Consider the following 13439-nt stretch of genomic DNA (forward strand, 5'->3'; position numbering starts at 1 on the left):
GGATACATGCACAGTAAATACTACATGAAGAATAAATGACACTTGCTTGAAGAGTATTGATGAGTGATGAGACACTGTTTTTCTTGAACACTGGGATTTTCAGAGTGATACACTAGTAAAGGTTTCACTTTGCAATCCCCACTAGCACTACAACAAAACATGAGAGTTAGCCTGTCTTTCATAGACTTGTATCCTGGGAGTGCCTTTTCCTCCTGAGTAATGTAGGCCCTGTTTGGCATTTTCTTCCAGAACACGCCTGTTTCGTCACAATTGAACACTTGTTAAGGGATGAATTTTTCAGCTTCGCCATGGCTTATCACACTGTGTATGCCACTACAATTCTTAAATCTCTCAAACCTTTGCTGGTCTTAAATTCACCAATATGAACACTAGTTCCAGGCATTTTTTCCTGTTCACCTGGTTGTTAGTCGACTGGTGTGGGTCGCATCCTGGGGACAAGATTAAGGACCCCAATGGAAATAAGTTAGTCCTCGATGATGCACCGACTTTCTTGGGTTATCCTGGGTGGCTAATCCTCTGGGGTTAATTGTTTCTCAGTAATTGCTTCTCGTTAAGCCACACCAACAACAGTCTCTCCACATCTTCGAGTAGTGCAGCTGATGGTGGTGCAGCAGCAGTTGTTGGTGGTGCAGCAGCAGCTGACAGTGGTGCAGCAACAGCTGACGGTGGTGCAGAAGCAGTAAACCGTGGTACAGCAGCAGCAGCAGCTAACTGTGGTACAGCAGCAGCTGACAGTGGTGCAGCAGCAGCTGACTGTGGTACAGCAGCAGCTGATGGTGGTGCAGGAACAGCTGACAGTGGTGCAGCAACAGCTGATGGTGGTGCAGCAGCAGCTGATGGTGGTGCAGCAACAGCTGACCATGGTGCAGCAGCAGCAACAGCTGATGGTGGTGCAGCAGCAGCAGCTGACTGTGGTACAGGAACAGCTGACAGTGGTGCAGCAACAGCTGATGGTGGTGCAGCAACAGCTGACGGTGGTGCAGCAGCAGCTGACTGTGGTACAGCAGCAGCTGATGGTGGTGCAGCAGCAGCAACAGCTGATGGTGGTGCAGCAGCAGATGACCATGGTACAGCAGCAGCTGACGGTGGTGCAGCAGCAGCTGACCGTGGTACGATAGTATTTCGATAGTATTTCTCACCCTTTTTACCACAGGGTTGGCACTAGATCTAAGCTTTCTTTGGGCCCACGGTGGCTTATGTAGCAGTTTTTTTTTTTTAACAAGTCGGCCGTCTCCCACCAAGACAGGGATGACCTAAAAAGAGAGAAAATTCCCAAAAAGAAAATACTTTCATCATCATTCAACTCTTTCACCTCACTCACACATAATCACTGTTTTTGCAGAGGTGATCAGAACACAACAGCTTAGAAGCATATACGTATAAAGATAAACAAATATCCCTCCAAACTGCCAATATCCCGAACCCCTCCTTTAGAGTACAGGAATTGTACTTCCCATTTCCAGGACTCAAGTCTGGTTATATAAAAATAACTGGTTTCTCTGAATCTCTTCACTAAATATTACTCTGCTCACACTCCAACAGATCGTCAGGTCCCAAATACCATTCGTCTCCATTCATTCCTATCGAACACGCTCACGCACACCTGCTGGAAGTCCAAGCCCTTCGCCCACAAAACCTCCCTTACCCCTTCCTTCCAACCTTTTCGAGGACGACCCCTACCCCACCTTCCTTCCCCTACAGATTTAAATGCACTAAAAACAATGAAATAATACAAAATTTATCGAATGTATGCATGCAACCGTCCACTCTGGCTTGTAAACAATGGCACACTAGCTGAGCTGAGGCACTCAGGCCAGACTGACAGACGGATGCGTTCGGGACGAATGTTTGTTAGTCGAGTTTTTCACTGTTGGTTGGGCCAAATTTTTTACACAAAAACGCTTCATTAGTCAATTTTATCATTAGACGATGCCTTCATTGGTTGAGGGTCCACTGTATTCACTTTTGGGTACAATATAAGCCGTGTTCCATGGATTCTTGACTACCTACCTACATCATCACAAAAGTCAGGTTTAGTTGAGGTGGCTGCAAGGTGCAGTCTCATTCTTATATGCCTTCCTGTTAATCTTTTATTTTTATAGTTCCTTGATAATGTGAGAAATCACAAAAATGCTTGGAATTTCACTATTTTTTCACAGTGGTTATTCTGCATCATGTGTATGTGTGTGGAGGATGGGGGTGGGGTGTAAGGACTTATATGTGGCGTGTTACAAAGTGAGCATTACGATTTGCTCACCATGGGTTCAAATTTCACCCGTTCCGTGGTTTCCAGCTTAGTGTCATTATCACATGGGATGCTGGAGAATGTTACCTGTAGTTTGCACATAACACAAGAGAAAGACTCACCAATATTTGGAAAAAGGATGCCAATAATGGAGAATGTTACTTGTATGATGTAGATAACATAACAGATACTCACCAATATTTGGGATAAGGATGCCAACTACCAGACTGGAAGCCAGAATACCAATAGTGATGCCCTTGAAGCGTGACTCCGGCATGTAATTGCCGACCAAATCAAAACTGGATGGATTATTCTGGAAAGAGCAAAATTCAATACCATCATTAATCAATACACAAAAATAACAAACCCACGGTATAAAAAACCTCAACATAACAGATTCCTGAAATAATGTAGATAAAACCTATGGAACAAACTGCACATTTACTTCCACCTTTTTCAATGTTTATTGTAGTACATCTGTAAATTGTGTATTGTTATATATTAAATACAGTGGACCCCCGGTTAACGATATTTTTTCACTCCAGAAGTATGTTCAGGTGCCAGTACTGACCGAATTTGTTCCCATAAGGAATATTGTGAAGTACATTAGTCCATTTCAGACCCGCAAACATACACGTACAAATGCACTTACATAAATACACTTACATAATTGGTCGCATTCGGAGGTGATCGTTATGCGGGGGTCCACTGTATACAGGAAAGTACCTGGGTGCTTTCTATTTAACATAATTCTGATCATAGCTTTCTATGTCAGCTATGGTCTGTAGACCTTGTACATGTACTTGTAGTAAATAGATACATGTACTGTAATTTAACTGAATACCTTGTACCAGACCAATTAGAAAAACTATGTAATAAGTTGGCCTGAAATGCTTGGCATACAATGGGGTTTCAAATTATTGTATATATTTGTTTTAAACAAACCATCTGTCTCACTACAGCTTTGTTATAAAGCTAATCTATAAAGCCATGCACTGCTTTACAGTGCTTCACCTTATAGAATTGCGCTAATAGTGGTTTTCGGTTATACAGTGGAGCCCCGCATAACGATTACCTCCGAATGCGACCAATTATGTAAGTGTATTTATGTAAGTGCGTTTGTACGTGTATGTTTGGGGGTCTGAAATGGACTAATCGACTCCACAATATTCCTTATGGGAACAAATTCGGTCAGTACTGGCACCTGAACATACTTCTGGAGTGAAAAAATATCGTTAACCGGGGGTCCACTGTACTTATTCTTCACTTATTCAGACTTCCTACAACAAATATATGCACCACTCACTATATATAAACTAAGGATGAAAATATTTTAAGGTAGGTAATGTGTGTACTGAACATGAATGTTTTAGGCCTAGCTCTATTGCTCACTTAATATGATAGTGTAAACATGTTATCAGGCTTTTACATGAACATGAAAGTGAAAAAAGGCTGTTTCACTTTACAGCAATATTCACTTTACAGCAATATTCACTTTACAGCAATATTCACTTTACAGCAATATTCACTTTACAGCAATATTCACTTTACAGCAATATTCACTTTACAGCAATATTCACTTTACAGCAATATTCACTTTACAGCAATATTCACTTTAAAACAGTAGCCCAGAACCTGACCTGCTGTATTAGCAGGGCCCTCCTGAAAAAATAAATACTAAAGCAGAATAATGTAATCCTTTATTGACAACGTTTTGCCCACGCAGTGTGACCTGATAAAGCCCACTGCGTGGGCGAAATGTTGTCAATAAAGGATCACATTATACTGTTTTAGTGTTTATATTTATATTTAGACGTCCTGTCTAAGGGCAATGTGTGGTATAAATATTATGCCGAAAATTCGGAGTGTGGAGATTAGGAGAAGGTGTGGAGTTAATAAAAGTATTAGTCAGAGGGCTGAAGAGGGGTTGTTGAGGTGGTTTGGTCATTTAGAGAGAATGGATGAAAGTAGAATGACATGAAGACCATATAAATCTGTAGGGGAAGCAAGGCAGGGTAGGGGTTGTCCTCGAAAAGGCTGGAGGGAGGGGGTAAAGGAGGTTTTGTGGGCGAAGGGCTTGGACTTCCAGCAAGCATGCATGAGCGTGTTAGATAGGAGTGAATGGGGATGAATGGTATTTGGGACCTGACGAACTGTTGGAGTGTGAGCAGGGTAATATTTAGTGAAGGGATTCAGGGAAACTGGTTATTTTTATATAGCCAGACTTGAGTCCCAAACCCCTCTAAAGGAGGGGTTTGGGATATTGGCAGTTTGGAGGGATATATTGTGTATCTTTATACGTATATGCTTCTAAACTGTTGTATTCTGAGCACCTCTGCAAAAACAGTGATAATGTGTGAGTGAGGTGAAAGTGTTGAATGATGATGAAAGTATTTTCTTTTTAGGGATTTTCTTTCTTTTTTGGGTCACCCTGCCTCGGTGGGAGACGGCCGACTTGTTGAAAAAAAAAAAATTCCATTGTGTCGGTATTTTATACCATTTATTTCCATTAAGGGCCCTCCTGTACAGCAACAGCCCAGAACCTAACCTGCTGTATCAGCAGGGTCCTCCTGTACAGCAGTAGTCCAGAACCTAACCTGCTGTATCAGCAGGGTCCTCTTGTACAGCAGTACCCCAGAACCTAACCTGCTGTATCAGCAGGGTCCTCCTGTACAGCAGTAGTCCAGAACCTAACCTGCTGTATCAGCAGGGACCTCCTGTACAGCAGTACCCCAGAATCTAACCTGCTGTATCAGCAGGGTCCTCCTGTACAGTAGTCCAGAACCTAACCTGCTGTATCAGCAGGGTCCTCCTGTACAGTAGTCCAGAATCTAACCTGCTGTATCAGCAGGGTCCTCCTGTACAGTAGCTCAGAACTTAACCTGCTGTATCAGCAGGATCCTCCAGTACAGTAGCCCAGAACCTAACCTGCTGTATCAGCAGGGTCCTCCTGCACAGCAGTACCCCAGAACCTAACCTGCTGTATCAGCAGGGCCCTCCTGTACAGTAGCCCAGAACCTAACCTGCTGTATAAGCATTGCCCTCCTGTACTGTAACCCATAACCTAACCTACTGTATAAGCATTGCCGTCTTGTACAGTAGCCCAGAACCTAACCTACTGTATCAGCAGGGCCCTCCTGTACAGTAGCCCAGAACCTAACCTGCTGTATCAGCAGGGCCCTCCTGTACAGTAGCCCAGAACCTAACCTGCTGTATCAGGAGGGCCCTCCTGTACAGTAGCCCAGAACCTAACCTGCTGTATCAGGAGGGCCCTCCTGTACAGTAGCCCAGAACCTAACCTGCTGTATCAGGAGGACCCTCCTGTACAGTAACCCAGAACCTAACCTGCTGTATCAGCAGGACCCTCCTGTACAGTAACCCAGAACCTAACCTGCTGTATCAGCAGGGCCCTCCTGTACAGTAGCCCAGAACCTAACCTGCTGTATCAGCAGGGCCCTCCTGTACAGTAGCCCAGAACCTAACCTGCTGTATCAGCAGGGCCCTCCTGTACAGTAACCCAGAACCTAACCTGCTGTATCAGCAGGGCCCAACTGTCTAGTCCAAAGTTTTGTAAATATAACAGAAGTACATCCAAAATTGAACAGTGCATATTTTGAAGGTATTTTCATGTGCTATTCCATTTTTGATGCATCTTTTCAATTGTATTTGAAAACACTCCCCCATAAACAGAATTATTATTATACACAAATTTACCCCATAAATAGGATTATTATTATAATCATTTCACACAGGTTTAACAATATAAAACAGATCAAACAAGTGCAATCAAAATAACTCTGCAACACAGTGCTTACACACCTCAGATTTAGAATGGAGTTTGCAAGTTGGAAGCAGAGTGCAGGGAAACTAACACTTGTAAATACTCAGTGATCTTACAACTTCTTATAAACCTCCACCTCGACTATCTTGCATTATTATTAAGATAAAATAAAGATTTATTAAAAAGTTAACCACTCTTGTCTAGACTTAAGTAGCTATTGTGTACTAGAGGTTTGGGCATGTAGAAAGGATGGAGCGAAATACGGTGACTAATACAGTGTGTGAATTTTGGGTGGAAGGAAGAAGGGTTAGGGGGGTCATCCCAGGAAGGGTTGGAGGGAGGGGGTTGAGGTGGCTTCAGGTGCTAGAGGCTTAAGCTTCTAGCAGGCTTGTTTGAGCATGTTCAATTGGAATGAATGGAGACTAAGGGTTTTTATGGCTTGACTTGCTGAAGTGTGAGCAAGATGAAGGAATTCAGGGAAACCAGTTAGCTAGCCAGACTGGAGTCCTGGAGGTGGGAAGTAAAGTGCCTATACGCTGAACAATAGGTGGGGATGTTGTAGTCTGGAGAGTCATTTGAATTGTGATATCTGTGTACTTCTGGCAGGGCATCTTTTGAATAAGTTAGAGTGAATGTGTGTACTTTCTCAGGTTACCCTACCTTGATGAGTCAGCCAGAGTTAAAAAAAAATCTGGGAAGCACCAAACCTAAAAAGGGTCATAGAGCTCCTGGGAGTAGCTGGATATCATGTTTAATCCAAGAAGGAGAATGGTAGCTCTAATTCCTTAAATCATTCTTTAACTCAGGAGAAACAAAAGCAAACTTTCTAAGCCAAAATGGAAGTGAAAAATATTACCATATCTTGGTTTATAACTTCTGTTGTGTCTTCTTCAGACTTGTCTGACAACACAATACCGTCGTTCTCGGCTACACACTACCCAAGGTTTGTTTACAAAAGACAAAAGCAAGATATGGAAATATCAGTTATGCTTCAACAAAACAGAAAAATATATGACAAAGAGTCATATACAACATGAAATTAACTTTAAAAATAAAATAACGACACCAAAAATAATATGTAACCAATTGCCTAAGACCACATGTACATTTCAGTCATAGAGTCTATCTCGAGAATAGTCACAATATCATGGCTGGAACAAATCATAAATAGCGTGCACTTAGGAGAGGCGACACATAATGACGTTTCAGTCTGTTTTAGACAACTGTCAAGTGACAAGTGAGTGAGAAACAGCAGAGATGGCCACAAGATAGGATGGAAGGATTTATGACTTGACAATGATCCACAATGGACCAAAAGGCATCATAAGTGTCCTAAGTGTGTGTTATTTATGAGTAAGTCTAGCTCTACTCATCCTTTGATGTTATTATAATCGAGGGGAAGCACTGCACCAGTAGGGGTTATGCAATGCCTGGGGAATCAAAGGCAATAAAGCTTGATCTTAGGAAAGAAAGGGTAGCTTGAATTCCCTAGATCAAAAGCCCTTTTCTAGCATCATCACACCTTGAGAGAATGTCCTTTTGATAGAAAAAAGAATGACAGTGGGGTCACCCTCCCTTGATGACTGATATTTTAATAAAATAATTTAGGTGCTGCAAGCATTTACACACAATCTCCTCCAAAGATGAATGTGTGTGTGTGTGTAAATGAGTGAAAGTGATCAGGTATTTCTGTTCTCTTGACATTTACATTGTAATTTCTTACAAGAGATCCATCTAGGGGTGACACACAAGGCACATCTGGCAACAAATCAATCTATGTGAGAAAGGTGATGACATTTCAACTTTTTTCTCATACTTGAGCTGTACCAGCCGACTATAAGTATTGCAGTGCTGCACTCTGAAGAAACGAGCATAAAATCATGCAAATTAGGTTACCTCTTGTGAAGCACTGCTACAAGCACCAATTTGCATGGGCAGCTGAAATGTATCGACTCGAGTATTACATGGTGAAAAGAAAAATTGCATTTTTTTTTTTTTCAACAAGTTGGCCATCTCCCACCGAGGCAGGGTGACCCAAAAAAGAAAGAAAATCCCCAAAAAGAAAATGCTTTCATCATCATTCAACACTTTCACCACACTCACACATAATCACTGTTTTTGCAGAGGTGCTCAGAATACAACAGTTTAGAAGCATATACGTATAAAGATACACAACATATCCCTCCAAACTGCCAATATCCCAAACCCCTCCTTTAAAGTGCAGGCATTGTACTTCCCATTTCCAGGACTCAAGTCCGACTATATGAAAATAACCAGTTTCCCTGAATCCCTTCACTAAATATTACCCTGCTCACACTCCAACAGATCGTCAGGTCCCAAGTACCATTCGTCTCCATTCACTCCTATCTAACACGCTCATGCATGCTTGCTGGAAGTCCAAGCCCCTCGCCCACAAAACCTCCTTTACCCCCTCTCTCCAACCCTTTCGAGGACGACCCCTACCTCGCCTTCCTTCCCCTATAGATTTATATGCTTTCCATGTCATTCTACTTTGATCCATTCTCTCTAAATGACCAAAACCACCTCAACAACCCCTCTTCTGCCCTCTGACTAATACTTATTAACTCCACACCTTCTCCTAAGGTGTGGATAACTACACTAAAACATTCTTTTATTGTTATAGGAAAGAAGGTAACTGAAGGCAGCTCACAGCTGTTTGCTTCACAGGTTGAGCTACTGATACTAAGTAAGAGCATAGTAATATAAAAAAAAAAATGCCCTCAAAAATTTAGTAATTATGTATAAAAGCTTGTAAAAAAATATATTAACTACATATGGTGCCAATGCAGGACAAGCTACATAGGAATGGAAATCTTTAGCTCTACATATTTTGCACTCTCATACAAGAGTGTAAAAGATCTACAGTTAGATTTCTAACCCCATGTGGCTTATTCTGCATTGTTAAGATTGCCTTCTTCATGCACATACTGGTACTTCCCACATTCAAACAACAATGACAGTCTTGCTACTGTCTCTCTCTAATTAAGAAGCTAATAATCACAAAACTATTAAGTGTATGTGGGATAATTCTACAAGGATAAGTGGCAGATAAAAAGAAAGTTATTAATATGAATAATGCAAGGCCTGGTCACAGCCTGGGCCGTGGAGGCATCGACCCCAGAAACCCTCTGGGGTCTGAATAAACTTACTTACCTGGAGAGGGAGAGGGAGTTGCTTTAAGAGTATGAAAAGATTATGGCATCTACAGTACTTATGACTTTCTTTTGTGCCCAACAATGTTTTATTACATGTAAACAACATTATTCTCCGTGGGGAAATGAACAAAAATTTTTACTCCATAAGCCATGCATATCGTACGAGGTGACTAAAATGCCCGAAGCAAGAGGCTAGTAGCACCTCCTGTATGAATTACTAAATGTAAAAAGAAAAACTTTTGTTTCTCTTTTTAGGTTCCCCTGCCTCAGTGGGATATGGCCGGTGCATCGGAAAAAAAAAATTACATTACGTATTTGTATACTGCATAAAAGAAAAAAAACATTTAATGGTCCAAGCTGGAATGAAACGTTATCACAAGTTTCTCTCTCCTTGATAAGATTCATGTTTAATTTATTCCACAATTTCAGGTCTCCCTTACAATGCCTATCCCTATTTTTGCCTATTAACACTTGGCAGCCTCCGTTAAATACAAAAAAATAACAAACACCTCATGCCTGGCCACAAACGCACAACTCCTGTTAAATGACAATCTCCTGCAGTCAAAGTACATGTACTTAGGAATTATCTTCCATTGTTACTTTGCTTGCGAAGTTACAAAAACAATTATAACTATAAGTGAATCTCAGACTTATATTTCAATGCATAAGCTAATTCAGATAAAGATAAGAAACAAGAAGAGAATTGTTTGTAACTTTTGTTATATTCAGAGCTTTACCAACTTGATAAAGTACATGATATAGTTATCAGTTGACCTGATAAAACTCTGCCTAAAGAAAAATGTTGCCAAAATAAAGGTTTACTCAGCATCTAAATTTGGCAATTCATTTTTTATTTATTTTGTTTTTCAACAAGTCGGCCGTCTCCCACCGAGGCAGGGTGACCCAAAAAAAAAGGAAATCCCCAACAAGAAAATACTTTCATCATCATTCAACACTTTCACCACACTCACACATTATCACTGTTTTTGCAGAGGTGCTCATACTACAACAGTTTAGAAGCATATACGTATAAAGATACACAACATATCCCTCCAAACTGCCAATATCCCGAACCCCTCCTTTAAAGTGCAGGCATTGTACTTCCCATTTCCAGGACTCAAGTCATATACTGTCATACACTGTACTATTAATTTATGGAGTGAGTTAAACAAGTTAAGAAAGCCTAGGGAAGGTATGGATTTGTCAGTTAAAAACAGAGTAGGGGAGTTAGTAGATGGGGAGATGGAGGTATTAGGTAGATGGCGAGAATATTTTGAGGAACTTTTAAATGTTAAGGAAGAAAGAGAGGCAGTAATATCATGCACTGGCCAGGGAGGTATACCATCTTTTAGGAGTGAAGAAGAGCAGAATGTAAGTGAGGGGGAGGTACGTGAGGTATTACGTAGAATGAAAGGGGGTAAAGCAGCTGGAACTGATGGGATCATGACAGAAATGTTAAAAGCAGGGGGGGATATAGTGTTGGAGTGGTTGGTACTTTGGTTTAATAAATGTATGAAAGAGGGAAGGTACCTAGGGATTGGCAGAGAGCATGTATAGTCCCTTTATATAAAGGGAAAGGGGACAAAAGAGACTGTAAAAATTATAGAGGAATAAGTTTACTGAGTATACCAGGAAAAGTGTATGGTAGGGTTATAATTGAAAGAATTAGAGGTTTTGTGGGCAAGGGGCTTGGACTTCCAGCAAGCGTGCGTAAGCGTGTTAGATAGGAGTGAATGGAGACGAATGGTACTTGGGACCTGACGATCTGTTGGAGTGTGAGCAGGGTAATATTTAGTGAAGGGATTCAGGGAAACCGGTTATTTTCATATAGTCGGACTTGAGTCCTGGAAATTGGAAGTACGTACAATGCCTGCACTTTAAAGGAGGGGTTTGGGATATTGGCAGTTTGGAGGGATATGTTATGTATCTTTATACGTATATGCTTCTAAACTGTTGTATTCTGAGCACCTCTGCAAAAACAGTGATAATGTGCGAGTGTGGTGAAAGTGTTGAATGATGATGAAAGTATTTTCTTTTTGGGGATTTTCTTTCTTTTTTGGGTCACCCTGCCTCGGTGGGAGACGGCCGACTTGTTGAAAAAAAAAAAAAAAAAAAAATTTTTTTAAAACATTCCACACGAGCAAGAATACGAAGGTTAACTCTTACCCTACGATAGAGGAGCGAGTGGATCGAGGTCCGGCAGGGAAAGATCATCAGCGGAAAACTTATCGCCAGGGAGACCGTGAAGAAGACTTTAATACCTTCTGTCAGGTGAGAACTTGGGAAACTCAGGATGAGGTTACCTGAAATATGAACATCCTCACTAGCATAATTCACAAGTCTAAAGTTCAGGTTTCCAAGGAGGAACAAAAATACGAACTTTGCATCAGGGTAAGAGTGTACATGTCATAAAAACAAAATTACTGTACTAAGCTCACTAATGAAGCTAGTTTATTTAGTGTCATGTTTTGCAAATATAATTGAAACAATGTATATAAAATGTAACTGAAACAATGTATACAAAATGTACAGTGGACCCCCGACATTCGATATTAATCCGTTCCTGGGAGCTCATCGAATGTCAAAAGTATCGAAAGTCGAATTAATTTTCCCCATAAGAAATAATGGAAATCAAATTAATCCATGCAAGACACCCAAAAGTATGAAAAAAAATTTTTTACCACATGAAATATTAAGTTTAATGCAATAGAATTACAATAACAACAATAACAACAGATTAATAACAATAGAATAATTAACACTTACCTTTAATGAAGATCTGGTGATGATTGATGGGATGGGAGGAGGGGAGAGTGTGGATGGTTTTAGTGTTTAGAAGGGGAATCCCCTTCCATTAGGACTTGAGGTGTCGAGTCCTTTTCCGGGGTTACTTCCCTTCTTCTTTTAATGCCTCATGAAATCGTAATGACACGATTGCAAACAAACCATACCCCGGCCGGGATTTCGTGAGTCATGTTGACGGCAGTGAAGGGACTTGAGCTAGAGTTCGTCACGGCCACGCTAGCTGGAGATTCGTCTGTAAAAACTTGCATTTGTGGTCACAGTGGTGCCTGTGCTAACCTTCCTATGGTGTAGAAATATACCTAGTTGGACGAATCTTATTGTGGCTAGCTGGTCTAGTGGCTAACGCAACGGGCTGGAGTTTTGAGACTCTCTGACCGCGGGTTCAATCCCGGCCGGGGTATGGTTTCTTTTAACCCTTTGAGGGTTTTCGTCGTACTAGTACGTCTTACGCGTAGGGGTTTTTGACGTACTAGTACTCATAAATTCTAGCGGCCTCAAATCTAGTGGGAGAAAGCTGGTAGGCCTACATATGAAAGAATGGGTCTATGTGGTCAGTGTGCACAGTCTAAAAAAAATCCTGCAGCACACAGTGCTTAATGAGAAAAAAAAAACTTTGACCATTTTTTTTTAATAAATCAGCGACTTTGCAGTGTATTTTCGTATGGTATTTATTGTTGTATTCTAGTTTTCTTGGTCTCATTTTATAGAATGGAAGACATATTACAGAAATTGAGATGATTTTGACTGGTTTTACAAAGAAAGGTGCCTTGAAATTGAGCTCAAAGTAGCAGAAATGTTCGATTTTTACCAAACTTCAAAAGTAAACAAATCGTGCCAAGCGTGCAATACACGTCAACTGGTGAGTCTAATATTCTTTCACAAGTGCACCAATAATATTTATACCATTTTTTACACTAATGCAGTAGTCTGCATAACAGTAAATCTTATATTTTTTGTGAAAATAAAAATTCAAAGTGGAAAGCAAAAGAATATAAGAGGGGCCTTGAGACGTGACTAATGACTAGAGGAAATGTCATTTTAGTGCCAGGAATGTCTTTCTTGTTTATTCTGGACCCTATTCGGAAATTGGCATCTTTTGAAATTTGTGTGAAATTAGCAAAATTGCTAAATTCTGACCACTGTACTGGATAGTTGAATTTCATAAATGAGCGGTTTCTTGCACCCATTCGATAGAAAAAATGGAGTTCTAGCGAAATATTCATGTTTTTTGTCGACTAGTACAGTGAAATTGGCCGAAAATGGGGCTCAAAGTGGGCAAAATCGCCGATGCGTAAACATCGCCGAGACCACTAACTTTGCGAGAGCATAATTCCGTAAGTTTTCTATCAAATTTCAAACTTTTGATGTCTTTATGATCGGGAAAAGATTCTCTATCTTTTCATAAGAGAAA

General features: G+C 40.8%; 1 protein-coding gene across 2 annotated transcripts in view; it reads right to left on the reverse strand.

The window, feature by feature from the left end:
• The window catches only part of LOC128703970 (putative sodium-coupled neutral amino acid transporter 10), a 71501-nt gene that overhangs the window by 25800 nt on the left and 32262 nt on the right, over positions 1-13439 (reverse strand). For both annotated transcript variants that reach the window (XM_070104881.1, XM_070104880.1), the window contains exons 8-9: positions 11390-11526; positions 2462-2579 (exon numbers count right to left, since the gene is read on the reverse strand). In XM_070104881.1, coding sequence (XP_069960982.1) covers positions 2462-2579; positions 11390-11526 — 255 coding nt within the window. The remainder of the gene's footprint in view (positions 1-2461; positions 2580-11389; positions 11527-13439) is intronic.

This window comes from Cherax quadricarinatus, chromosome 95 (assembly GCF_038502225.1).
Source record: "Cherax quadricarinatus isolate ZL_2023a chromosome 95, ASM3850222v1, whole genome shotgun sequence".
NCBI lineage: Eukaryota > Metazoa > Arthropoda > Malacostraca > Decapoda > Parastacidae > Cherax > Cherax quadricarinatus.